The sequence below is a fragment of the Heterocephalus glaber genome, unplaced genomic scaffold (genome assembly GCF_053883595.1).
Source record: "Heterocephalus glaber isolate CG9 unplaced genomic scaffold, H.glaber_assembly_v1.0 deba00001497, whole genome shotgun sequence".
NCBI classification, from domain to species: Eukaryota; Metazoa; Chordata; class Mammalia; order Rodentia; family Bathyergidae; genus Heterocephalus; species Heterocephalus glaber.
In genome coordinates, this window is record NW_028258320.1 from 26778771 (window position 1) to 26804970 (window position 26200).

General features: G+C 38.5%; 1 protein-coding gene across 8 annotated transcripts in view; it reads left to right on the forward strand.

Moving 5' to 3' along the window:
* Ank3 (ankyrin 3) overlaps positions 1 to 26200 on the forward strand; it is a 515763-nt gene that overhangs the window by 112212 nt on the left and 377351 nt on the right. For 2 of the 8 annotated variants that reach the window (XM_087185530.1, XM_087185532.1), the window contains exon 1: positions 19219 to 20617. The exons of 2 other annotated variants lie outside the window; for them this stretch is intronic. In XM_087185530.1, the coding sequence (XP_087041656.1) occupies positions 20459 to 20617 (159 nt within the window). In that variant the 5' untranslated portion in view covers positions 19219 to 20458. Of the gene's footprint in view, positions 1 to 503; positions 1766 to 19217; positions 20618 to 26200 lie in introns of those variants that run through there. 4 more of the 8 variants (XM_087185533.1, XM_087185534.1, XM_087185520.1 and 1 more) reach the window with 3 other exon arrangements.

Below are 26200 nucleotides of genomic sequence, written 5' to 3' on the forward strand. Positions count from 1 at the left end.
TTCCTGTAGGACAGAAAGCTACTTCCTCTAAAAACCAAACAGGCCATGCTAGAATCACACAGCTCTCCCTAGCTGTCTGGGTTGAGGTCATGGGAAGGAAGAGCCATTTCCAAAATGAGTAGAGAAAAGGTACAAGGGCAGGTAGCTAAGACTTAACAATTTTATCCCCCTTGGGTTATCACAGAAGGGAAGTGGTAAAGGAAAGAAGATGTACAATTTTGTAAGTAGGTCAGATGTTTTGCAGAAAGGAGAAATGGAACACCAACAGATGTCAGTAAATGAAACTTCGAGCTTCCCCCCCCCCCCACTCCCCGTGCCTGGGGTGTTCTCCATGCTCTAGTCTGAGTCAGAAGGAGAGGCAAGATGCAAGAGTCCTAATCCTCCTGACTTTCTAATGAAATAAATTCTGAAAATGTTATGATGAGATTTTATGTTTTTCCAGAGTTTCCTGTAGTTTCATGTAATTACTTTGTATTTTCTTCTATGCTCTTTGTCTCCCCTAGAAACTAGGAATCTCCCTAATTTTGCAGCCCCTGAATGTAACGCCTAAGCTGTAATCTTCATGGCCAGTTCTGACTGCTTTGGCAGAATATGGCAGGAAGTTCTTCCTTCTACTACTCTGGAATCCCACGTGTATGGAACTGAGTCCTATCTAAACTACCCCACTGTGAACAAGTGGGCTTTGCAAAGGATGTCAGGAGGATTTCCCCTGGCAGGTGAATCCCATCAGCTGCTGCTTGGTTTACTGCTTGAGCATGTTAATTTCAAGGATCTGTGTGTGTGTATACACACACAAACATACAGACACACACATAAAGATCATTCCTCTAAAGAGAACAAAGTAAGAATTTTAGAGCTGGAAAAGATTCTTAAAAGTCATCTAATATAACCCTGCAAATTTTTTAGTGAGCAACCCAGCAAGATTGTCTTACTTACCTATCAATTGCCAGTCCATCACCTTTTCCTGACACTTCTCTAAACCACTTCTGAATCTCTGATTTCATTCATAGGAATAAAGCAGATGGCCAGAACCTGGTTTTCTGCTAAGGTCATTATGCATGGTGCATATTGCCCACGGAACATCTAGTTTAACAACAGCCTTGGAATTCCCTGCTTCACCCTTTTTGGAAGCAGGCATTGTTTGTTTCAGTTAATATAAATGGCAAGAACTGGGATGCTCTTATTAGAGTAGTGCAGGCACCCTCTCTTTTGTTAACTAGGAGAAAAAAAAAAGAACTTTTTTACTTTTTTACTGAGAATCAAACCCAGGGCCTTTACACTGAGCCACACCCCAAGCCCCTTTTGAATTTGAAATAGAGCAAAGAGATTACAGAGCCTAGAGCACTGAGATTACAGGCCTGTGCACCACACCAGGCAGAAAAGAGAACTTTTAATATCCTTCAAAAACTGCTTTCTTGAGAAGAATGATCCTATCCAGCAGCCCTAGAAGGTTCTATTTTTGCCTTTCCTGAGCCAACATCACTGTCCTCAACACCTCCCCGCTGAGACTCCACTCTCACTTTGTCCTGATCGCCCCTGTGTCACTGACTAGGACACTTTTAGAATACTTTAAAGAGAAATGCTTCATTTTATTGTGGGTTTATTTTTTTTTTTCTATTTGGGGGAAGCCCTCTGATCTTTGAACACCCAAATTTCTCTTTTCCCTCCAAGTAGAAGTCCGTGTGCCCGGATGCCTGTGATGTGGTTCTGCGGCATTTGGCAGGGCGGGAAGCCCTGGGAGAGCGCCCAGCTTCTCACCCCACAGGTATTTCCTGCCGCTTGGGAATTTGTTTCCTATTACTTTTACTAACCCGTGAAGGTTCATATTTTAAGCAGGCACTTCCTGCTTCCGCAAGGCTTCTCTCAGACAAGACACAGTAATCTGAGGATCAAAGGGAATGATTAAATGCTAAATTCATCTCACTGGCACTTTACTTGCAGGCACTTCCTGGGTGCCATTTATGATTTTTTTCAAAAACATTTTCATCAGTTATGGTAGTTTTCAGCAAGATTTAATTTAGCTTAATACACAAACAACATGCCAAATTCTGGCAGCTTTCCTGTAGATAAAACCACCAAAAAAAATTTAAAATTGGAGCTGCTTTAAAAAAAAAAAGCCTTGGCATTGTTATTTGAAAAAGAGTCATGCTCCTTAGTCTCTGCTTGCTATATGGAAAAGCTCAAAAGAACAAACGGAGATAAAGGGAGTAAACTGTTTTGTTTTGATAAAGCTCTGTCACTGAATGTCCTTTTGAACCCAAAGAAGTCACCAAAAAGTCTCTGAACTTTTCTAATTTATGTACAAACTAGGGAAATCACATTAATTGGTAAAATTGGTAGGAATTACAAGATGAAGAGGATGGGGGATCTCACTAAGAATATCAGCTGCTACCAAGAATTTAGAGTAATTGATCTGCAGTCAGGCTGCTCTGGCCTGGGAAATGAATGTGTTCTCAGGTGTAATGGAGCAGGCCTGGAGCTGCAAGGTTTTTCAGACTCATTTGGCCTTGATGAGTGCATTCCACTCTGATGGATGAGGTGTTTGCTACCTGGGAGTGTTTCCTTCACTTCATGCAAGAAAAATTGTTCTTTAAAATGCACTGCTCTCTGGTTGAGATACGGAAAGAACACCGTCTATGGTTTAAAGGTCCAAATGCCTAGTCGTTGTCTAAAGTACCCAGGAATCAAAGCACAAAGTGTCCTGAATTTACTATGGTTTCAAGGTGGATATTTATAGCAAATTACAAATTGCCTTCTGCTTTTCCTTCCTCTTGGTCCTTTGGACAAACAGGTTGTAATTTTAAGAGCAGAGCTAATGGAGAAAATGTTAATGATGAATGCCAGTGATTGCACTGGGCAAATATGAAGCCCATTAGCTTTCTGATTTATATGCTCCTCTTCATATTCCATGATGATAGCTAAGAGCCTTTATTCATTTTCAGTCTGTGTTTTTGTTGTTGATTGAGATGCTAGTGATAAGCCTAGGAAACAGGATTAACCTTGCTTCTTCCAGAATTTCCCTGATAACCTGGCTGAGCTAAAAAGCTTGAACACCATGATAAACTGTTTCAGTTGCTACTTGGTCTGGGAGTTATCTAGAAATACCTATCTGAAGCCCTTATAGGTAGTTAGGTTATTTTGTTGACTGGTAATGTGTAAACCTGCCTGAGATATAAGACATGTGAATGGTTTTTCCATCTAAATTTCAGTTGTTTTTCAGCAAGGTAGAAGATATAGGAGATATAGACTAAAGGTAGACTAAACTTGGACACTTGGTTTTCTTTTAATCATTATTGTCGGCCTAAAAAGTATTTACTATGACCTGAGTATATACCAAGCACTATGTTTTACTTTCTTAAATGTGGTTTCAAATGAACTTTGTTTTGTAACCTGGAGCACTACATTAATTTGTATCTGCAAAATTGATTCAAAATCAGTTTATTGAAGAATAAGACCACTGAACACTGACTTTTCTCAGATTGATCTTATTTTCACAGCTATATGATAATGAAACTGGCTGAATGAGTTCATTTTTAAAATCATGAAAATGACCAAAAAAAGGTTATATGTCAATAGAGATTTAGTTTATCAATATCAAAATTGTTCTGAATTTCATTAGAAGAGCTACAAAATTGCAAATGAAACAACATATAAAATTAGGTTTTTTGAGTAAATGTATAGACATCTATAACCTCTAAAACATATTCACATTTCAAAATTGTGTTAAATTTGTGCATTAAAGGTAAAAAAGAATATTTTTCCCAGCAGTTTAAAAATTTGATTAAAAGAGAAAAAGAACAACCACTCCCTCTAGTGACAAATTACAATATAAATTAAAAAAGGAAATTTGAGTAACATTGCAAACACCGTGAAGAAGGAAAGCCTGCATTTCATATTATACACAATTTATATCTCAAATCAATAGATATTTGGAAAAAGCGGGGAGAATAAAATTTGGAAAAGCAGGGGAATAGAGAAAACTTACATTTTACTATTAGTTTACTTTTTATTTTTAAGTATTAATAGTTAGATAGCCAGCTCTTCAGTCCAGTCTGTTTTCTCCATCTTTTTTTAAAGAGCACCATGTCATGTGAATGAATGAAAATGTACAAGGTTGGAAACTGATTTGGAGTTACTTTAATTTTTTAACTTTAATAATATTTAGTTTCATATGAAAAAATGTTCAACATCACCGGTCATTCAAGAGATGCAAATGAAAACAACACTGAGATTCCACTTCACTCCAGAAAGAATGGCTGCTATCATGAAATCAACCAATAACAAATGCTGGCGGGGCTGTGGGGAAAGAGGAACCCTGCTCCACTGCTGGTGGGAGTGTAGACTGGTGCAAGCACTGTGGAAATCAGTATGGAGATATCTCAGAGAACTAGGACTGGAAGTCCCATTTGACCCAGCTATTCCCCTGCTGGGGATCTTCCCCAAAGAATTAAAAGAATCATACCACAGTGATATATGTGCACCCACGTTTATTGCGCCACAATTTGTAATAGCTAAAGCTTGGAAGCAGACCAAATGCCCATCAACTGGAGACTGGATAGAGAAAATGTGGGGTTTTTTTTATAAAATGGAGTACTATTCAGCCATAAAAAATGAGAAATTAGAGACATTTATTGCTAAATGGATGCACATTGAGGCGATACTCTTAAGTGAAATAAACAGGACACACATGTGTAAATACCGAATAGTTTTTCTAGTGTGAGAAACTGAAAGTGTAAATAAGGACTAAATGGTATAATAGATAATGTGAAATAGGAAGAAAAAGGGCAAAAGGGAAGGAAGTCGGAGGGGTAGGGGAAAGGAAAGAAGGGAATGTAATTAATATGAGAAAATGAAAAAAATGGAAACAAAGTTTTTGTAAACAGGGAAGGGTGGAGGGGTTGAAGGGAGGGCAAGGGAAGGATGAAAAGAACCAAGAGAGATTACGTAAAGGTGCAAATTTCTAATGATGAATGTCATTGTATTGTATACCTAAAATGTACCAATAAAATTAATTTTTAAAAAAATTTAAAATATTTAGTTTGGTATTTATGATTACATATTTTGGTTCTAATACTGCAATTACTTGCCAGAATTTCACTGTTCTTGGTGCACAATAAATGGTAAAAGGTAGAGCCATGAAAAGTGCAGATGCTACCCACTACTCAGAAATAACAGTAGATATATATGTATGTATGAGAGAGATATGTATGTTTTCTTTTTTGTTTTTTTTTGGTACTGTCAGAACCACTGAGCCAAATCCCTGGCCCCAGTTTTCATATTTTTTAATGAAGCTCTTGTTTACATTTTAAAAAGCCAATCTGGGAGGACACTGGAATGTTCCCCTGGTTAAGTAAAGTTGAGTACAAGGGCCAAGATGCCTCACTAAAATGTAATTTTGTGCATATTCTTATCTGTGTGGCTGTGGGCTCCAATATAAGCAGTAGCTGCCACTTCCACCTGCTACTTCCAGAGTTTCAGCATCTATTTCCTGAAAGAATGAGTGAGGCGACCTCAGTATTAAAGCAAAGTTTTGAAGAGTAGGAGGAAGTTTGAGTTGAGCAGAGTTTTTGTGATGCATTCTGCCAAAAAGGACGTTCATTTTTGGATTGCTTCTAAGCATCTGTGGGTATCACACAGGTACTTTCTCCTTGGAACGTCCAGTCCCATTTGTAACCCACTGTTCTAGTGCAGTAATCTCCCCAAAAGGATAATGTTCTAACTTGAAGCAAGTTGGGCAAATGGTAATGGATAGTGGTGGTGATTCTGAAATCAAGGGCTATAGGCTGGGAGTAAGCATTGAAAGATGCATTCAGGCCATTTTGGAAATTTGTGTTTTGTTGTATTTCTGCAAGAGTTGTGCAAAATCTCCTTTTTACTTACATTACTGTCGAACGGACCTTTGGAGGAGTAAGATGGAGGACAGAAAACAAAGTTAAGCATTTCATTTAGGTCATGATCTGCCTGCAGCCCTGACTGTTCCTAGCCTCACTCCAACACCTACATTTTATTCTTGCATGCTTCCTTTATGTACCCCACCTCTGAGCCTTCCCTTCAGAGGTGACTTTTGCTTTGTCTAACTTTCCACTATTCTCATGATATTTAGTAAACTCCTTAAGGATAGGAGTCAATTGTAAGTACTGCTTTATCCATAGTGTACAAAGCAGACACAAAATACATACTTTTCTAGTAAAAAATGTGAACATTGGTTAGACCAGAATCCTTTTAGACCCAGTTTGAATGCCTCCTCCTCCTCCACTGAACCTTGAAGTAATGATGGAATGTTTATCCCCTCATTGAGATCTTAGTAGAAGACAGGTACGTGTGGATCTGAGAGTATACTTTACATATATTTTCACACTGAACCTTGGGCAGAAGATTGTATTCTGAGTTTAAGATGAAGACTCTGATGTTGAGGAGAGTTAAAAATAATGTGTCCCATGGCAAAGAGTGAGTTTATTTTCTGTCATGGTAACAAATACCTAAGACAAGATTTATTTTTGCTCACGGTTTTGGAGGTTCCATTTCATGATCAGTTAGACCTGTTGTTTTGTGCCTGTGGTGAGGTAGCACATCATGGCCGAAGGGCATGGTGGAGCAGACCACTCACTTCATCATAAGCCAAGAAGCAAGAAAGAGCAAGATTAGGGTCCCACAACCCCACTGAAAGTCACATCCCCAGGGACCTGAAGACCTCTCAGTCTGCACCGCCTCCTAAGTACTTCACCGTCTTTTAAGAGTGCCATCATATGGAGCAAGGCTGTAATATATAGTCCTTTGGTAGACACTTAAGATCCAAAGTACAGCAGCTAGTAAATTCTTGAATAAGAATTCCAGTTCAGGTGAATTAATTTCACACATTCCCATCACACCATCCTGTAGACAGACTTATCTTTCCTCTTATCTATACCCCTCAGAACATAGAGATTATCTTAAATGTTCTTATTCTACAGACTACCTATATGCAGTGTCTTCGTGAGAGTGGTGGTAATACCATGGCTGTAGAAAGCAGGTGATCTGCCTGCCTGGGTTTGAGACATGCCTTCCTAAGTATGTGACCTTGGGCAACTTATTTATACTCCCTGTCCCTTAATCCCTCATCTGTAAAAGGAGGATAATAAAGGTACTTGCTACATAGGGGGTTTTATGGGGATTAAATGCTATTATCTATCTAAGAGATTTAATATAATATGTCTAAAAAATAAGATGATAATAAATGAAGGAATAGAGAATACTTTCTTCCCAGTGAATCATGTAAATGGTTTTAGTTTTTTTATTAAAGTTATACTTAATATAATGTTGACTTAAAATTTATTATTTGTTTGCTCTTCAGGGTAAAATTTTGAGTAAAATGTATCTTAACATCTGTTGATTGGGAACTCATGGCCACAAATTGCAGGGAAAGAGAAGATATTCCAAATTTTGTTGGTTACACTTTATGATAGATAAGGTTGAAATAAGTTATGGTAAGTATCTGGAATTTTCAGTTTGCCAAATAACAACATTCAGGTTTCTAGTTCATCACTGAAATCAGTGTTTGTGATCACCTGGGTAAGTGCTATGAATAGAAATAAAACACAGATGAGTAGGCATTAATAGGGATCTTTTTGTGTTATTATCCTATTTTATTTGTTTACTTATATTTGTTATAACAATTTTCTAAACCTGAGTAAGTTGTTTAAGCACTGCACAGATTTTTATAGGAATTCTGGCCATAAAATTGCTATTGTGTATATAAAACCTACACACAGTATCTCTAAGAGGAAAACACAAGATTTAAGAAGTAGAGATCAAGCCTCAGAAACTTTTTAGTGAAAAATCCAGAGGAATAAAAATAGCTCTTGAGGATATAAATCAAAAATTGTACTCTATATTATGGTAATTCATTTTATGAGTACAGAAGCAAAAGTAAAAAGAAGTACAGTAATATTGCAGCCCTAAAGGTTCAATTTTCAAGAAGCTGTTTGTTCACAGGCCGTTTTCATTGTTTTTTCTCATTTCTATAATATCAGTAGTGGAATGATCTGATTATAAAAATAGTAATGCTTATTGAAAAGCTAATCCCAACACTGCAAGAGGAATGATATAAAGGAAGTCGAAATCCCCCTCAATCCCTCTCTGTGCCCATATGTGACCGCTCTAATGTTGTGACAAAGATCTCCCCAGACTTTGCTACCCTGTTTCTTCTCCCTTCTCTTGCCCACTTTCCTAAGTTAGTATTGCTCACTCAGATCCTTCTCGAGTAACAGTGGAATGCAAGCTTCTCAAATTCAAGACTGTTTTAAACTGGTGTCTGAGAAACACCCCTTTTGAATTTTCCACTGATACTGTGTCTTAGATTAGCTCCTATTGTTGAATTTATCTGCAGATGCACTCACTTCTTCCTACAGTAATTCAGGCTGTTGGATGAGATGTGTGTACTCTTTGTTATCTGGTTTCTCAACACTGGGAGCTGTCACCCAGCAAAGGAATCACTCGGGGAGCCCAGCAAAAGTGCTAATTTCTGTTGGTACATCTCAGATACCTGCCTTATGTCCTAGTCCACTTTCTTCCCTGAAGAATTTGGTACAGTGCCTCTGAGATCCACGCTTTGAGAAACGCCACACACCCTCAAGGGCAGAGAGCTGAAATTGTTCTTCTCTTTTCCTATCATCTTTGTATTCTCATCCTGAATGATTGATTTGTTTATTTCTCATTTTTATTTTTATTTTGTCACCTAGATCGTTGGAACAGCCAGGCTTGTGGGTACTGCTGACAGCCTCAGTGTTCTGTGTGACACAGGAGGCTCCCGGGGACACTCAGCAGCAAAGACATACTGAAATGTGTTTTGTGCGGGTCGGGAGACTGGGTATGTGGAATGCGTTAATTAACCAGTTTCTTTCCCTGAAGTGAAATTTGCTGCACTTTGTTTAGATTCTCTGACAGGTTGTTCAGCTGCTAGAAAGAGGAATATCCAGCTGAGGTGGGAATTTAGACAAAAATTAAAGTACAATTATGAATTGTCAGGGCTGAGGGGACATGCAAGGTCATTGGAGTTCTCATTTCCTGTAGAAGGGAACTAAGGTTCAGAAACTTACCCAAAACCAACCTTGCCCAAAACCACACAGCAAGCTATAATCAGCATCACTCTCTGGTGCGTATTCTAATCGTCAGATTGGATGGTGTTCCTGAGATTCACAAGGATTTAATATGTAACAACTTCCACTGCATCTGGCTCCAGTGTTTCACAAGCCCACATATACACTCTCAAACGGATCCATTAGGTGTTGTTCAAATCACAGTGTCGTTCTGCCACTCTCTTTGGTTAAACTGGTTGGTTTGTGTTTGCGGATCTGTTGGAAGAATAAAATACTCTTCTAAACATTACAGTCACAGAATTTTCCATATGTGGAGATCCTGAAACTTTTTGAGGGACTAGTATAGTCCACTCATTTTGCTTTGGGGGTCTTGATGGACATATATGTGCTTAAAAAAAATGTAGAATGGCAAAACAGATTTTCTATGACTTGAAACTTGTGTGTCTTATTCATGCTTACTCACTCCCAGCAGCAAAGGATCAGCTCATTTACTCTTGAGGAAGTCAAAAGCAAAATGTTATCGAGGAAAAGACTCTTGGCTTTGATGCATTTTCTCAGATGGGAAATTATATAGTACAATCATGCCATACTAGTTCCTTCCTTGAACAATTATTGCTGGCTGCTCAAGACTCTATAGAGGTTCTGAACCTGGTCACTTAGTTTTCTTCTCTTAAGAGACACAACCCCCATCTAATGCCCAACCTGCAAGTCAATGTAAGATCCTTAATGGCTCATAATGACTTGTGCATTCACTTTTGGTATTTTCTTGTCCACTCTTTGTGTTTTCAACTAGGCTTTTTATTGCTTTAGCTCAAGAATTAGGGCACCAGATATTGGCATAAGGGAACTAGGATAGATATTTAAAGGCTGCTGTAGAGGAGGTGGAAGTTTGGGGAGTAAATTTCAATAGAACTTCATACTTGTTCTTTGAACACAAACCAAATAGAGTCAGGGATGGGAACTTGCTGGTTCAGAAGGTGGAATTCTGGAATGTTATGCCTGTCCTGGGCATATGGCCTTGAGGGAGAACAACTTGGTGGAATGAAGGTTATTTTAAAGCTAGGTGTTTTCATTAAATCACCAGTTGATTTAGGAGTTGGAGTAGAAAATTTGGTACACACATATATATAAGGGCCTGTGTGAATTTCTAGCCAGGGGAGGTTTCAATCTTCTCTCAGCTTAAGTGGGCAATTTGGCTTCTCCATTAAAAAAAAAATAGTAAATAACTCCTTGCTCTTATATAATAATTATCAGAAATTTAAGGAAAACTTGGAATCCTGGAGTTTATAAGAACCTCAGAGCTAAGTCAAAACAGTGTGTGGAAAGATAGCATTCTGGAGACAAAGTTCAAATCAGACTCCACTTTGGTGCAGTCATATAAGGTACTGATCCTTTTATGTCTGTTTCTTCATTTGATGTGACAATTAGAATGAAAAGGTCCATAGACTGTTACTGTGAGTACTTGCTCAGAGTCTAGGTCAGGAGAATAATCCATATACATCCCTACTTCCTACACCTCCATAGGTGTGATGTGCAAATCCTATTTATCGCACCCTTCTGTCTGGGTATTTCCATAGACAAGGGACTCATTAATCCTTAGGATAGCCATTTTTATTGTTTGAAAACTTGAATCTGCTCATTCTTTGGTTCAAAAGTAGTTACTGAGCTTCTCCTCAACATCAGGCTTGGTGCTAGTAATCTTTTCTTCCTATTAAAATAAATTTTGAGACCCTGTCTTTGCACACTCTACCCTTGGGTCCTTCCTATAACCTACCGCAATGTAGGCCTCTTCCTACATTGCTAAGTAAGGGCAATTCTCACATATTCCATGCATCTTTTCTTTGAAGAATTGTCTTCAACTGTGTTCTCTTGACATGTAACTTTCCTGTCTACTTTTGTTTAGCTGAATTTCAATTTTTAAATTTTTCTTCAAACATGGTACCCAGAAAGCCCATCCCATTGGTCATTTAGCTTGAGCTGGGTAACCTAGGACTTTGATCTCCTCTCATTAAAACTTTCTGCTTGTGGGTCAGGGATTTAGTTCAATGGTTCTGCCGCCTGCTTTGCAAGCGCAAGGTCCCGAGTTCGATCCCTGGTACCAAAAAAAAAAACCTTCTTGTAATAATACATCTGAAGACTATTGTTTTTCAGCCACCTTTAGATAGTAATTGTGAATTTAAGATGCCCAAACAAGTAGTGTAAACACTGTAGAGTCAACAATTACTCTATGAAACAGAAGTTACACTGAGGAACAGTGTCCTGGGGAAGGAAAAGAACAACACATGCAAAGCCCCCATGAGGAGAGGAGCATGTTGGGCTGCTGAGCACTGTGCACTCTGACCCCAGTCCACATTCGACTCAGGGGAGATTAGATGCCCTGTGATAGCGGACTCTGCAGTATCATGGTTGTGTCTGTGTTTACATGTTCCATAATAGCTGAGGTTTAAGGTAGTTTGTATTGATGTTTCATCAAAAACACAATCAAAGAAATAGTTTAGACTTGCCAAAATTAAAAAATATCTGTGCTTCAAGGGCTACTATCAAAGTAAATGACCATCCCTGAATTAGAACTGTATGCGAAGCATGTGTTTGACAAGGGATTTCTATCTAGAATATATTAAGATTTATTACAACTCAATAATCAAATTTTAAGAATAGGTGAAATAGAGCTGCAGGTATAAGTCAATGGTGAGAACTCACCTGGCATTTGCAAGGCCTGGGGTTTGATCCCTACTGCTGGAGGGTAGGGGGCTGCAATAAGCAAAGCATTTGATTCTTGCCAAGAGAATATATAATGGGCAACAGGGGTGTGAAAGATGCTCAATATCCTTGGCCATCAGGGAAATATAAATCAAAGTCATGATGTCTTTTCACTTCATATTCACTAGCATGGCTATAATAAAGACAGACAATAACAAGTGTTGACAGGAAATGGAACCTTCATACATTCCCTATTGCAGTGATGGTGAACCTTGCAGAGACAGAGTGCTCAAACTGCAACCCAACCCCACTTATTTATCACAAAATGCCTAAACTTCAGTTAAACCTGGGTATCTGATGTTCAGCTGCTGCGGTGATGCTGGGTGACATGGCAGCAGAGAGGGCTCTCTGGGTGCCCACTGCCGAACAAGTGCCGTAGGTTCACCACCACTGGCCAACAGAAGTGTAAAATGGTACAGCTGCTTTGGAAAGTAGTTGGGCAGCTCCTCAAAACCTTAAGCATAAGTTAGCATATGACCCTGAAGTTCCACTCCTTGGAATCTGTGGTATAATCGAAAACTATGGTGAATATTAAAACAATTTTTTAAAAATTTATTAAGTAAAAGACATTGTCTTTAATCCCCATCAGAATCCTCTCCCTCACTTTGTACATGCTTATCCCATCAATCTTGCCACTTTCTGAAGTAATTCTGGCAGTTTTCTTTTGTGAGTCTTTAGTTACATTGTTTTGGCTTCCTTTACATCCTGAATCTACTCAAAATATTTACCTGTCATGGTCATTTTGGGGAAAGAGCCAAAAGTCACATGGTACCAGATCCAGTGGCATGAGGTCATACCATAATGTTTTTGACAGAAATCACTGTAAATGTTTGTTCATTGAGAGGTGACCAAAAATACAGTGAATGTTTATATTTAAAAATTTAAAATAATAGACACATTTCTGTGAATCATCCTCAAAATACTTCCTCTTGCTTTGAACATGCTTATCCCATCATTCTTAGCAATGTTTTTTACTATACATTTCTTAAAAAATTGAAACACTCACCACATATTTGATCACTCCTTAAATTCCAAAAGGAATAAGAAATATGCCTTTACCCAAAAACTTGTATGCAAATATAATAGCCCTCCAAATGAAAAAACTCCAAACATCCATAAATCGAATGGATAAACAAAATGTAGTATATTCATCCAGTAGAATATTATTTGGGCATCAAAAGGAATAGATTACCAATACATGCTACATGGATGAACCTTAAAAAACATGCCGAGTGGAAAAAAAGACACAGAATACAAATACTACATGATTGAATTTACATGAAATGTCCAGAAAGAAGCAAATCCAGAAGTGGAAAGTAGATTAATGGTTGACTGAAAAAAGTGGAAATGGGGAGTAACAGCTAGAAGAGCATAGTGCATTTATCTGGAGTCTTGTCAATGTTCTAAAATTACTGGTAAGTGTGCAGCTTTACAAGTATACTAAAAACCACTGGATTGTACAGTTTATTTATTTTTTATTTTTTTATTTTTTTTGTACCAGAGATCGAACTCGGGACCTTGCGCTTGCAAGGCAGGCGCCGGAAGGGATTATACAGTTTAAATGGGTGACTGTTGTGATTTGTGAATTACATCTTTTTTTAAAAAATGATACTTCTTTTAAGATTAAGTAGAATTTTTACTCAAAGAAGATGTTTCATGAAGTCCTCGGTCGTGATTGGGGTTCATCTGGAGGGGGAAGATGGCGGCAGCAGTGGCGGTGGTGGAGTTTGAACCTAGGGTCTTTGCATGCTAAGCCAGAGGAAAGATGTTCTAAGGAAAGGCAATGCTAGAAGTAAGAAAGTATTACATAGAAAGAGAATTGTACTGATATTGCAGAACAGCAATTTATGCACTTTTTTTGATAGGTGAATCATTACTTCTGCAGTACAACCTTATTTATATCAAACTAGATGGAAACAACTTTTTACATCAGGAAGCTTAATAAACTTTGAAGAAATAAATATTCCAATGCACAACTAAAGAAAAATATCAACCCACAGTCCTATGTTTTGTTATATAAGGAAATAGTATACATTAAAAACAAGATTAAAATCTTCAGCTTCTATTTCTGTTATCACTGTTAAAATAACGCATTTCTTAGGAGTGTGGTTGGTCCGTAGGAACAGATGGAGTATGCATATGATCACAGCTGTTTTCAGGACGGTGTAATTGTACCTCACTGCCTAATGTACTCCCAAAGTTACTTCTGTTGGGTATTTTCACAGTGTTTTACTCAGTGTTATTTGGAGGAAAAAGTGAACATGTTTAAAAATAGCCCAAGTTCACAGAAATTTGTATATTAATTAAAATCAGAACATGACTGATTTTCAATCATTTGGAAAATGCTCATTGAGAAATGACAAAGTGAAAAGGTGTTGAGCTATATAAATTCTGACAGCTTTTGATTTGAGCCTCTGCGCTGTGTGTAAGTAGTGTCAGGTCTGCTCAGGGCTCCTGAGGAGGTGGCTCGGGAGGGGTTTCCCAGTCCGGCTGCTTTCTCTGAGTCTTCCACAGGGTGGCAGTGCAGGCAAGCCATGTACTGTTAGAAAGTTGATTCAGGGTACATAAACAGAGCCTGACAAAGAATTTAGTGCTCCCTGCCTACAAAAAACTTTTCTGAAGTGGGAATCAGTGATAAACTGCATTCATTTTTTTAAAGTAAAACACAAGATGATGGCTAACATTACCTTTTCATTTCTTTATTTTTACAAACCTGCAAATATTGAACAGTGAGTTCATGGTTTTGAACATAGGCTTTGCTTTGATTAGCATGCCATATTCTAATAACCTATAGCACAGTAAATAGATGGTATTGCTTTCTTAATATTGAGAATATGGGATATGTTATATAATCATATGTATGAAAAGAATTTTTGAAAGTCAAAGTTATAAAGATTATAAATGTGTATATATTGTGTTGAAATCAAGATAAATATTCACAGGTAGGGTCAAACTATTTTATTTAATCAAGAAATATGAGAGAGCACAAACACATTTTATATTCCACACAGGCTTTGAATGTTTAATCAGCACATACCTGTAATCCCAGCACTATTGGAGGCTGAGACAGGAAGATCACAGATTTGAGCCAGACCCAGCAACTTAGTGAGACACTGCTTCAAGAGAAAACAGAAGGCTGGACTGTAGCTTAGTGCTCAAGGGCTTACCGTGCTTAAATGAAGACTGAGGTTCAATCTCCAGCAATTCAAAAGAAGAAAAAAGTGTGTAATTTAAACTTTTCTTATTGTACACAGGTATTTTGCATTACCTGCTAGTACATTGTATTTGTCCTACTTTTATGACACAGTTGACTTTTTGAGCTTAATAATACAGCTAATACTTGCTGTGAAGTCTTTCAAAATCTGTTCAATGCATGCCAAGTGTAGAAACTTTTAGCAGCTGGAAACAATGCATGGTAAGAGATTTCAGAAGTTTTCTGCAGGTGTGCATGGCATGCTGGCTGGGTTCTACAAGGAAAGTAATACCACTCACCCTCAGCCTTTGATGTGTGTACTCAGGATTTCGAAGCAGAGGGAGAACCTGGATTTACTCTGTATCAGTGGCACAGTAAGAATGTTTTCCTAAAGTATTTGAAAAGCATAATCAAACAATTTCAAGCCCTCTTCCTGGTCCCTCTGTGCCCTCCACAACCTCTACCCACGCCTAGGTTACTTAAGAATTGGTCTTCACTGTTCTAGTTAATGTCCTTGTTCTTCATCTATTTGTTGTTTTGTTTTGTATTTCAAATCCTTAATTTCTGTCCATTTAGGCTGTGATTAGTAACTGAAGTGAGCCCTGTGAAAGAACACGCAGGGCAGTCCACCTCCAAGGCTCACTGGTGGCCGAGGCTGGATAAAGGAGGGAGAAGGTGAATGGCAGAGGTGCCCTGAGCACACTTTCAACTGGTTTCCCAGTTGCAGTGGTTCATTCTGTGAATTACTTTTCCAGAATTGCACACAGCCACTCCAGGACAATTTCATGTGGTGAGAACTTGTCTCACTGTCATAAGACCTTGGGAAAATGCTGATGAACATTTTATTCCCCAAACTCACACTGGGCTTTCTCCCAGACCTAGGCTTGAATGCACAAGAGTTGTAATATTTGGCCTGTTCAGCTTTTCTAATGCAATTCACTGTTTTAAAAGTTGTCCTTTTAAATTATTTTGTCATTGTTATTTGAGAACTCTTCCATGTTTACTCAATTCCTGAGTTAATGTGGAATAAAATATATGTCTTTGGATAAAAACTGCAATAAAAATGGCTAATAGTCTATTTGTTAGCAGAAATTCAATCATTGCCAGCCTGAATCAAAGGCAGACTAGGGGCCCAGAGTCAGGGCCACTCAATGTTTCCCATCTGATGCCCTCCCAGGCAACCTATGAGTCAATTGAAAGTTTGTCCTCAGGAAAATACCACACATCTATGGAGCAGCCCTCTTCTGAGCATTCGGGCACTGAACTCTCAAGGCCTTCCTATGAGGCAAGGGGAAAGGGGTGGTTTGAGGGAAAAATTGTGATTCATATGCTGTTAATAGCAACTGTTTCAGTGCTTCATTTATGAAAGACCAAGGCCTGCAAGGAGCAGTATATGTTATGACTCGTAGGAAGGTCAGGCCCACTCCATGTGATATTTCCATATCTGCTTTGCACTGCTGAGCATTTTTAAACAGAGACGGCAAATAGCTATCAGAACAATGCTTACTGGTCACCTCTTTAGATACAGTTTACAATTCTGTGATTAGCCGAATCCTGATTTCATTCTTTGAGGTAAGGAGGACAGGCTCGGCACAAGGCCAGTTGTGATCCAGGTGGTCTGAAAAACAGGCTAACACAAAGATGGGCAGAAATTAGTGGAAAGGACAGAGGTGCCATGAAGAATTGTTGGCATTACATGGTTGGACATGGGACAGACATGTTTCTGCCAGGTATAATTCTAGTTATTTGTTTTGGTGATAGTATTAATAATAAAACCTAACATTTGTTATGTATTAGGCTCTAAAGTAAATGCTTCACATAAGTTAACTGAATCTTCAAAACAAGCCTATAAGGTATACATTTTATAAGGTATACAGGTGAGGAAGTAGACTCAGAGGTTATGTTCCATTAGCCAGGGGTCATATAGCTAAGAGACCATAGGGTTAGAATTCAAAACTGAGTTCTTTTGATTTCAAATTTATTTATGTTATGAAAGATGTCCCACGTCATTTCAAGCCTCCTTAGAGGAATGGCAACTTTTGGTCTCTGGACTGAGTCTAGATGTTGTAGACCACAGACCAATGAACTCAGGCCTGACATTCCTTTGTACTCTTATATATAAACCCCCCGAGTCTCTCTCCCTGATTTCCTTGGCAGTTGGCTTTCAGGCCATGTAAGGGCATCTTTCCAGACTTCCAACCATATTAACTGTTGGCCACTCCGGGTATGTTATTCAGCTTTCTGTTACTGCAAGAAAATACCTGAGATAATCAACTTATAAAAAGTTTGGTTTGGGCACACAGTTTTGGTGGTTTCAGTCCATGGTTCTTTGGCCTCATTGCCTTCAAGGTTGTTGCAAGACAGTATGTCATGGCAGGACTGTGTGGACAGCAAGCTGTTCGCCAATGGTAGCCAGAAAACAAGTTTCAAAAGAGGAAGAAACCCAGGTCCCATGGTTTGCTTCAAGGATGTGGCCCTCCCTGAGCTAAAACCTTTCTCTGTGCCCCACCCCTTAAAGTTTCTACCACCTCTCCATACTGCCAGAGGCTAGGGACCTTAATACACGGGTCTTTGGGGGTACATTTCAAATCCAAATCATAGAATGATCCTGTCGAGGATGCCAGTCAAATGTATTTGTCAGAAAAACCTTAATGATTCATCTAAGGAATATCATATTTTTATAGGCTAAATAAATATCTCCAGGAAAACTTCCAAAACCACAACGTCATGTAATAGTTTATGACTCTGGGATAAGTAGAGTTGTATCAAAGTAGGATCAACTGATACTTTCGCCAATTATCACAGTCAAGTAGGACTAACAGTTTCCCAACTTTCACTTTTTTTTTTGTATTAAATTCTTTTATTGGTACATTGTAGGTATACAACACAATTACATTTCTCATTGGGAATTGTACCTTTACATAATGCATCTTGGTTCTTATTTTTCCCCATTCCTAGCCCTCCCTTCACGCCCTCCATGCTTCCCTATTTACAAAGACTTTATTACCATTTTTTTCATTTCTCATCATTTTTCCTTTCCCTTCTTTCCTTTCCCCTGCCCCTCCCACTACCCCTACCCCTTTGGACCTTTTCTTCCTATTTTACGTTATCGATTATTCATTCTAATCATTAGTACAGATTTTATGAACAAAACCTCAGTTGCCTGTGAACTAGCACAAATAATCAACAAGTGGGATCTCTTCTTATTAAAAGGCTTCTGCACAGCAAGAGAAACCACCAGCAGCGTGAAGAGACAACCCACAGTGTGGGAAAAAATCTTCACCTGCTCTTCCTCAGACAAAGGTCCTCTATCTCGAATCTATAAAGAACTTCAAAAGATCAGACCTCCCAAGTTTAAAGACCCAATCAAAAAATGGGCATCTGAAATGAACAGACATTTCTCACACAAAGAAGTAGAAATAGCAAATAAATACATGAAAAAATGTTCAACATCACTGGTCATTGGAGAGATGCAAATGAAAACAATGCTGAGATTCCACTTCACTCCAGAAAGAATGGCTGCTATCATGAAATCAACCAATAACAAATGCTGGCGGGGCTGTGGGGAAAGAGGAACCCTGCTCCACTGCTGGTGGGAGTGTAGACTGGTGCAAGCACTGTGGAAATCAGTATGGAGATACCTCAAAGAACTAGGACTGGAAGTCCCATTTGACCCCGCTATTCCACTGCTGGGGATCTTCCCCAAAGAATTAAAAGAATCATACCACAGTGATATATGTGCACCCATGTTCATAGCAGCATAGTTTGTAATAGCCAAAACTTGGAAATAGCCCAAATGCCCATCAACTGGAGACTGGATAAAGAAAATGTGGTTTTTTAAAATAAAATGGAGTACTACTCAGCCATAAAAAGTGAGAAATTAGAGACATTTATAGCTAAGTGGATGCACATTGAGGCAATACTCTTAAGTGAAATAAATAGGACACAGATGTGTAAATACCGAATAGTTTCTCTGGTGTGAGAAACTGAAAGTGTAAATAAGGACTAAATGTATAATAGGTAATGTGAAATAGGAAGAAAAGGGGCAAAGGGGAAGGAAGTGAGAGGGCTAGGGGAAAGGATAGAAGGGAATGGGATTAATATGAGAAAATGGAAAAATAGGAACCAAATCTTTGTAAATAGGGAGGACTGGAGGGGTTGAAGGGAGGGCTGGGCAAGGGTGAAAAATAAGAACGAAGAGAGACTATGTAAAGGTGCAAATTTCCAATGATGAATGTCATTATATTGTATACCAACTTTCATTTTCTTCTGAGAAAGAGCATGAGGGTCAAAGTAATGTTTTTTGCAGCTACATTTCATCCTATTTTTTAATGTAAAGATGATACAATACTAAATAATATATACTATTAATAACATATCTGCATACGGAGCTCCCGTTTTTGAAAGAAATTTTGCGTCTATTACCTTATTTGATCCGCCAGCACTCCTTTGATGAAAGTAGGGCATGAAATTGTCTCCAGTTCTGTGGGAAAGCACCTGAGCTGTGGTGAGGCGGAGTGACTGCCAGTTGAAAGTTAAGCCAAGGCCAAAAGGAGAATCTGTGTGGGAAGAGTTGTGCTCTTCCAGCAAACCAAAGCCTCGGCCGTTTACTTTATCTCATCAGTGCTGCAGTGACCTAACTGCAGATGCTTAAAAAAGCCGTGCTTACTGCATTATACTTTTCATTTTTCTTGTAAAATAAACTACTAATCTTCTCTTATAGAGTCTTTTAAAGAGAACATTACATTAATTATATTTGGAATGAGGGCATCCTTTTATACTTAGGGTGGGTTTCTCCATCTCCCCCTTTTCACGTGTTTTTCCTTCCTATTCAGCATCTCTTATAACAGATCAGTCTCTTTTATCTCCTCTCTTTCGTATTTTCTCCTACTCTTATAGAGGCTCCTTAGGAGAGGATGAAGAAAACACCTTCAGGATGTTATTTATAATTGATTCAATGATTGTCAATTAGGTCTGATGGATTACAGAGGTTCAGGATCATAACTTTAAAACCATGTGATTTCTACATCCAAAGGCTTTGGAAGTCAGTTGGATTTTTGCCTATAAGAAAGAACAAGAGATTGGGGACCTAGATCCTGTAATGGCATTAATTTCTGCTGTTGAAATAAAGCCAGATTTTAACACTGAATTTAAGGGATGGCAAGTACGTAAGTTAGGGTTATTATCCAATAAAATATAGAAGTCTCACAAAGAACAACCCTTAATCCTGGGGATTGGGTGGGACTTGATATTTATTTCTATTTCCTGTTTAAATATCTGTTTGAATTGCTATTCTCACAATACCAAAGGCAAGCTGAGACACGCACTACTCTATCAAACAGAGAAAGCCTCCCTATTAGAGTTTCTCCTCCTCTTGTGGATATTTAATTCAGTTATATATAGTTAAGAGGTCATAGCCCATGCTGTGTCCATGGAAACTGCCCAACTCTTGCAAACTTGTAAGGGAGAAGATAGTGTTAGTTTGTTCATGGAAACTCAACAGATTCTATATCCAGCCTTTCTTAAGTCACAGAATGTGATTTCAGAACCAGTGGAGTTTTTGGAAACCTGTCATCACATGGCATTGCCGGTAAGTCAGTGTTCTGGGTATGAAGGTGTCATTTTTACGATTCTGGCTCTTCTGATAATGATGTCACAGAATGGTGACGAAGCAATCAAGGCGTTTAAAAGTTAACTGTGAGGATCAGGAAACTGGGAAGCAGCTTATTTTGGAATGTTTTGGATAAATGACCTTTTTGTGCTTCTTTTTTGGTACTGAGACACTGAAGTGAAGCACAGTATCCAGAAAAATGAGTTGTGTTTACAGAGGTTAACCAGGTTCCAAAGAGCACTGAGCACCAAACCTAGGAATAGCTCCACACACCAGGGTTTCCATAGAATTGTTCTCCTCATCCTTGGCTGTGTTGCAGCCGGCCTCATTGTGGGAACTTCATTTTTCAGGGTCCTGGTTTAATTCAATGATGGACCAAACAGATTTTTGAGGGAATCTCTAAACAGTTTGCTTCCTAGATCCTCTGCATGAAAATGTCATCAACCTTTTAGAACTGGGTATTAGAGGAATGAAGCACCAGGAAAGAGAGACATAGCAGGTGATGACTAATATGTGTTCCTGCTCTGAAGAGGATAAAGCAGTGCCAAGGGCCTTCTGAACTGAGTGTGGGCCCCCTCCTCAAGGAGGGAAACTAAGGAAGGTGCGTGGAAGAAGTAAGGTGTAAGATGCTCACTCATAACTGAATGTGGTTAACTACTCACCCAAATATGTTCTTCCCATGGGTCCTTGGGTGCTACTTACCTGGTCTGTGTGCACTTCTAGAAGATCTGAGTTCTAGTCTAGCTCTGCACCTAAGCCACCCTTCACCTGGTGACCTTGGGAAAGTTTCTTTGTCTCTGTGGGCATGAAGACTAGAAGGTATCAGTATTTTCCCATGTTCTTCTTCCTCTCTTAACCCATCAACCCTTTTATTTATTTGTTTCTTTTTTCTTTTTTTTTTGGTACCAGGTATCTAACTTGAGACCTTGAGCTTGCAAGGCAGGTGGCGGCACCACTGAGCTGAATCCTTGGCCCTCATCAACCCTTTTAAAAGCACTAACATTCCATGCCTTTCTGTACTTTTTTAAGTCTCCGATGTCCACAGCAATAGTATTGATATTGAATATATTATTTTTGGAACCCTTGAGGTTTCTTAGGGCCAGAAAACTTCACATCCTGTGTTATGAGACATATTCATGCAAAAATGCCTTTAAAAGAACCACCTTCTGGTTTTCTCTGTTTCTGTGGTTCATTAACAAGAATGTCAGGAAAGTTCACTTTACTGCTATTTTATGCTGGGTATGAATTGATCTAGACTTTTCCCTCAGATGCCCACTGTCAGGATGTCTCTGTCTGTCTTTCTCCCTCTCCCTACCCCCATACATCTTGATACCTTTCAGTAGTTAGTTTGTCCCAGAAAGAAATGTTGACTCCCTTGGCCATGATACTGTCTGATAGTTTATTTGATTTATATGGAGTATTTGGTTGACTTGGTAACCTGAATTAGAACATTGAGTATAAATATGCTCTGGAGCTATGAATTGTTCTCTTCATGGCCTTCATTAAATGCTCAGTTAGTTTCCCATGTTGTAACACATTCGTCATCACTTGTAATTTTGCCAGCCTGGTGGCACAGAATGTTACAAAAGAAAGGGGAAACCAGAGCATCAGAGTCAACTCTCTGAGGCTCCAAGCTCACTACAATTGAGACTTGCTGAGAATCAGGCTTAATGACTTTGCTTAAACCATAGACTCTTTCTTAAGGTGTGACACCTACAGTTTTTCCTAGGAGCTGTTGCTGTCACTGTTCTTTACATATTCATCTCCATACTTCATAAATGTGGAACTTGGGTGACCTAACTGAAGATGCTGATTTTTGCTTTGCAAAAGCTTCTACAGCTATAAATAAGTAATTGTGGGAAAATGCTTGATAGCCTTTCAGTTGAAATAATAATCTCTTGGTTTGATAGAGTTGCTTTGTAGCAGGAGCTAAAAGCCCTCCCTACATATTGGTGCATTTATCTTCAACATTTCTGTAGAACTGCAGGGACAGATTTGATCTCAGAATGATTCAGCAAAATTTTGAACAAGGATTTGCTAAATGACCCACTGTGGGTCCTGCCCATCAACTAAATCTAAATTACTGGGATTAAAGGATTTACAAAACAGGCTCCTTGCTTTTGATTAGTTGTCATAAGATGTGCAATTATGAGGCACGAAACAACAACAGGCGGTCACTAAAGGATGGAAAGTAGGAAACATTAATGTCACAATTTGAGGTAGAGTTAAGTATAGGTCATGACAGCTGTGATAGTTGGTGCAAGGGAATGTAGATGTCTGTAAAAGTGCGATAAGAGGAAAGAGAATTTGGTTTATGATAAAAAGACTAAATTTATACTGGAAGTTTTATTGACCAAATTGGAAGCAGAAAGCAAGGGGAAACCATGGAGGGCATGGCAGACTATGAAGGATAAATACAACTAAAGATCAACTGAACAAGATTAGTTAAATACCAAATATCTCTAAGGTTTATTCTCAGTCTAACACTCTTGCTCCTCCTCTCTCTTCTTCTTCTATCTGGAAGAAAGGGAGAGTATCATTATGCCTATTTTTAACAGAGAAGAAAATGGTCCCAGAGAAGATCAGCAGTTTTCTCAAGTCATGTAAAAATTGTTGAAGTAAACAAACCTAAACTAAACAAACCTAATACCACCTGACCATCGGGTAACTCACATGCATCATTATGCTTCCTACTATTCTACTTTTGTTACCTTGAAGTGTTTGCACTGAAGCCAGTATTTTAACTTGACCCAGTCTTTCATGGAGTTTTTGCTGATTTGGCCATTCCATTACATGCTAGTGGGGCCCACCTTATTGTAGTCTCTTTCATGATCTACTTGCTGTGTGTATTTTAACCAAGGCAATTGCCCACCTTAGGAACAACTTAAACTTATAAAGTATGAGTATATTGTCAAGGTTAGTTGTTTATTTAAGGGAGGTCTTTGGCCAATGTTAAAGAATGCATTGTTGATTGAATTTGGCATTCAGAGGTGAAGTGAAAGGCAAAAACCTTTCCTACTTCTGGCTGTAACTACTGTAAAGATTCTATTGTATAAACACATAGGACTTGAAAATAGGAGTGGAAAAGGAAGCAGAATCAGTAAATATTCCAATGTGTTTCTCATCCTTATTTTATAGTGTTATCAATATAGCCTCCAAACTATTTTTCCTGCCTCTGTTATTCTCTGGATTCAAATACATCTTTCTTTTTTATTTAATTTTCCCTTTGTTATGAGTGCCTATTAATTTTTATGAAATACTGGGTTTCAATAAGTATATTTTGGTTATACCTATCACATTACCGTTTCTTACACCTGCTTCTTCTTCTCCCTCCTTCCCTTTCTCTTGTCTAGTCATAGTCTTCCTTCTACTTTCATGTCACCTGTTTTAGATTCAAATACATCTTTCCAGTGCTGCCAGAGTTGCTGGTACAAACCCCAAGTCTATCTATATTCTTGACTTACTAAGTCACTCAGCTTTCACCCAGTTCTCTAGCTTCCTTTTTTGTCACTCCCTACTCTGAAATGTACATTATTACCACTTTGCTTATATGTCCACAAGCACCTTAAGAATATCACCTCTTCCTGGCTTTGCTCCTGCTCTCTCTGCTTGTGTTTGTATTAACTTACCTAAACTGCTACTCAACTGTCAAGATTCAGCTCTTTCCCCCAACTTCTTCTATGTCTGCCCTGACCTGTACCTCCTTTCCATTTATAATTGGACTGAGGGCCCACCTTTGAGGGTCAGGTATCCTTGTGTGCACTATCACGAAAATATGTTGAATACAAAAATACCTCATAGTGCACATAAGGCAATAAGGGAAAGCCTGCTGAAAACAGTCAATGAATCTGTGAGAGAGGTATTATCATGTAAATGTTTCCTATGATAAAACTAATTTCCAGAGCTATTTGTTAATTTTTCCAAAGTTCAAAACTAGGAAATGACAGTGCTAACTACTGCATCCACTGTATACCAAAGTTCTTTAATGGCTGTCTTTTCCACCAAATTGGGTAAATAGGTAGAATTGAAACAATGTCCAGAGCAGGAATGGTAATTTTTTTTTTTCTTTTTTGGTACTGGGGATCGAACTCAGGTCCTTGAGCTTGCGCAGCAGGCGGTGAAACCACTGAGCTAAATCCCCGGCCCAAAATGGTAATTTTTGTCTTATCTCTAAAGACAAATATATTAGTTCTGTAGATGCTCAATGATGTTCAGTGAAGTTGACCTGCATTTCCTTCTAATATCTCTTGAGTTTTTTCAGTACTAGACAAGGCCTTCATGCTGAGCACTGAGCTACATCCTCAGCCCTTTTTATTATTTTCTTTTGAGATAGGGTCTCACTAAGTCACTAAATTGGCAAGGGTAGGCTCGAACTTGATATCCTACTGCCTCAGCCTCTCAGAGTGCTTAAGTTATAGGCATGTGCCACCACACCTGGCTCGTTTTGATTATTTTTAATATAGAACCTACCTCTACCTTCATTGTTGTTGGTGGTTTGTGTTTGTGTGTTGTCTGCTTTGTTTTTTGCAGTGCTAAGGATGAAAACCAGAGTCTCATGTCATCTGTACTTTTGAATATATATTAAAGAGTCATTTATATGATCATATAGTTGGCAGATATTTTTAAAGAGATATAATTGATTTTTTCCTAAAACTAGTTTTCTAGACCCCCTTATTGTTGACCTTGTCGTGTATCCCTCAGTGTATCTCAAAATAACAGAGGTAATCATATACAATTAACCACACTGAAAGAGTGAGAGAGTGCTATTGACAATATGTGAAGAAGAGATGGACTGGAATTGGTCAAGCCAGCAATTGTGGTCACCCTAAGTATAATGAATCACAGATAGGAGGCTCAACACTTTGAGTCAAACATTTACATCAGACTTATGTCATCTTCTGAGCTTCCTCTATCATAGAAAAGCACTGTCAGTGTAGCACACTTTGTCAAAATATAAAATTCCTACATGAAATCTAAAATGTGCAAGGACATGATATGTACTTGCCAATATCAATATATCTATGTGAACCTTGAAGTTAGTTTTCTCTAAAACCATAAGTAGAGTAATCTGTATGGAAGAATGGTAGCAGAGTTGCTCCATAGCAGTGTGTTCCTCTGGGATACTATAAACCTTTGGCATGAGTACTTTCAAATTGGGATCACTTTAAACTGGAAAGTATAAATTCTGCATCCTGATGCTGTTATAAGAATGTTGGTGGCATCCTGACTGCAACATATCACGAAATGCAGTGGATGGTGAGGACTGACTTGCTTTTGGTTAAGAGATAAAATGTTTGGCAACATGAAGATAATGGTGAACATGGCATGTTCTTGCTGAGATATACAAAAATTTTGTCTTATTGCTACATAAGAGATGCAATCAAGGAAATTGTCCTGAGACTCTACCCCAAAGGCTATCCACATGAAGGATGGCAACCATTCACATTATTGTGGATGCTCTGGGTCTGTATACGTATCATTATAGCCTTCTGGTAATAAATTATAGTAGTAGAATGTGCTGTAAAAACAAAAAGATTGAGCATCTTTATTGAAGAACATAAA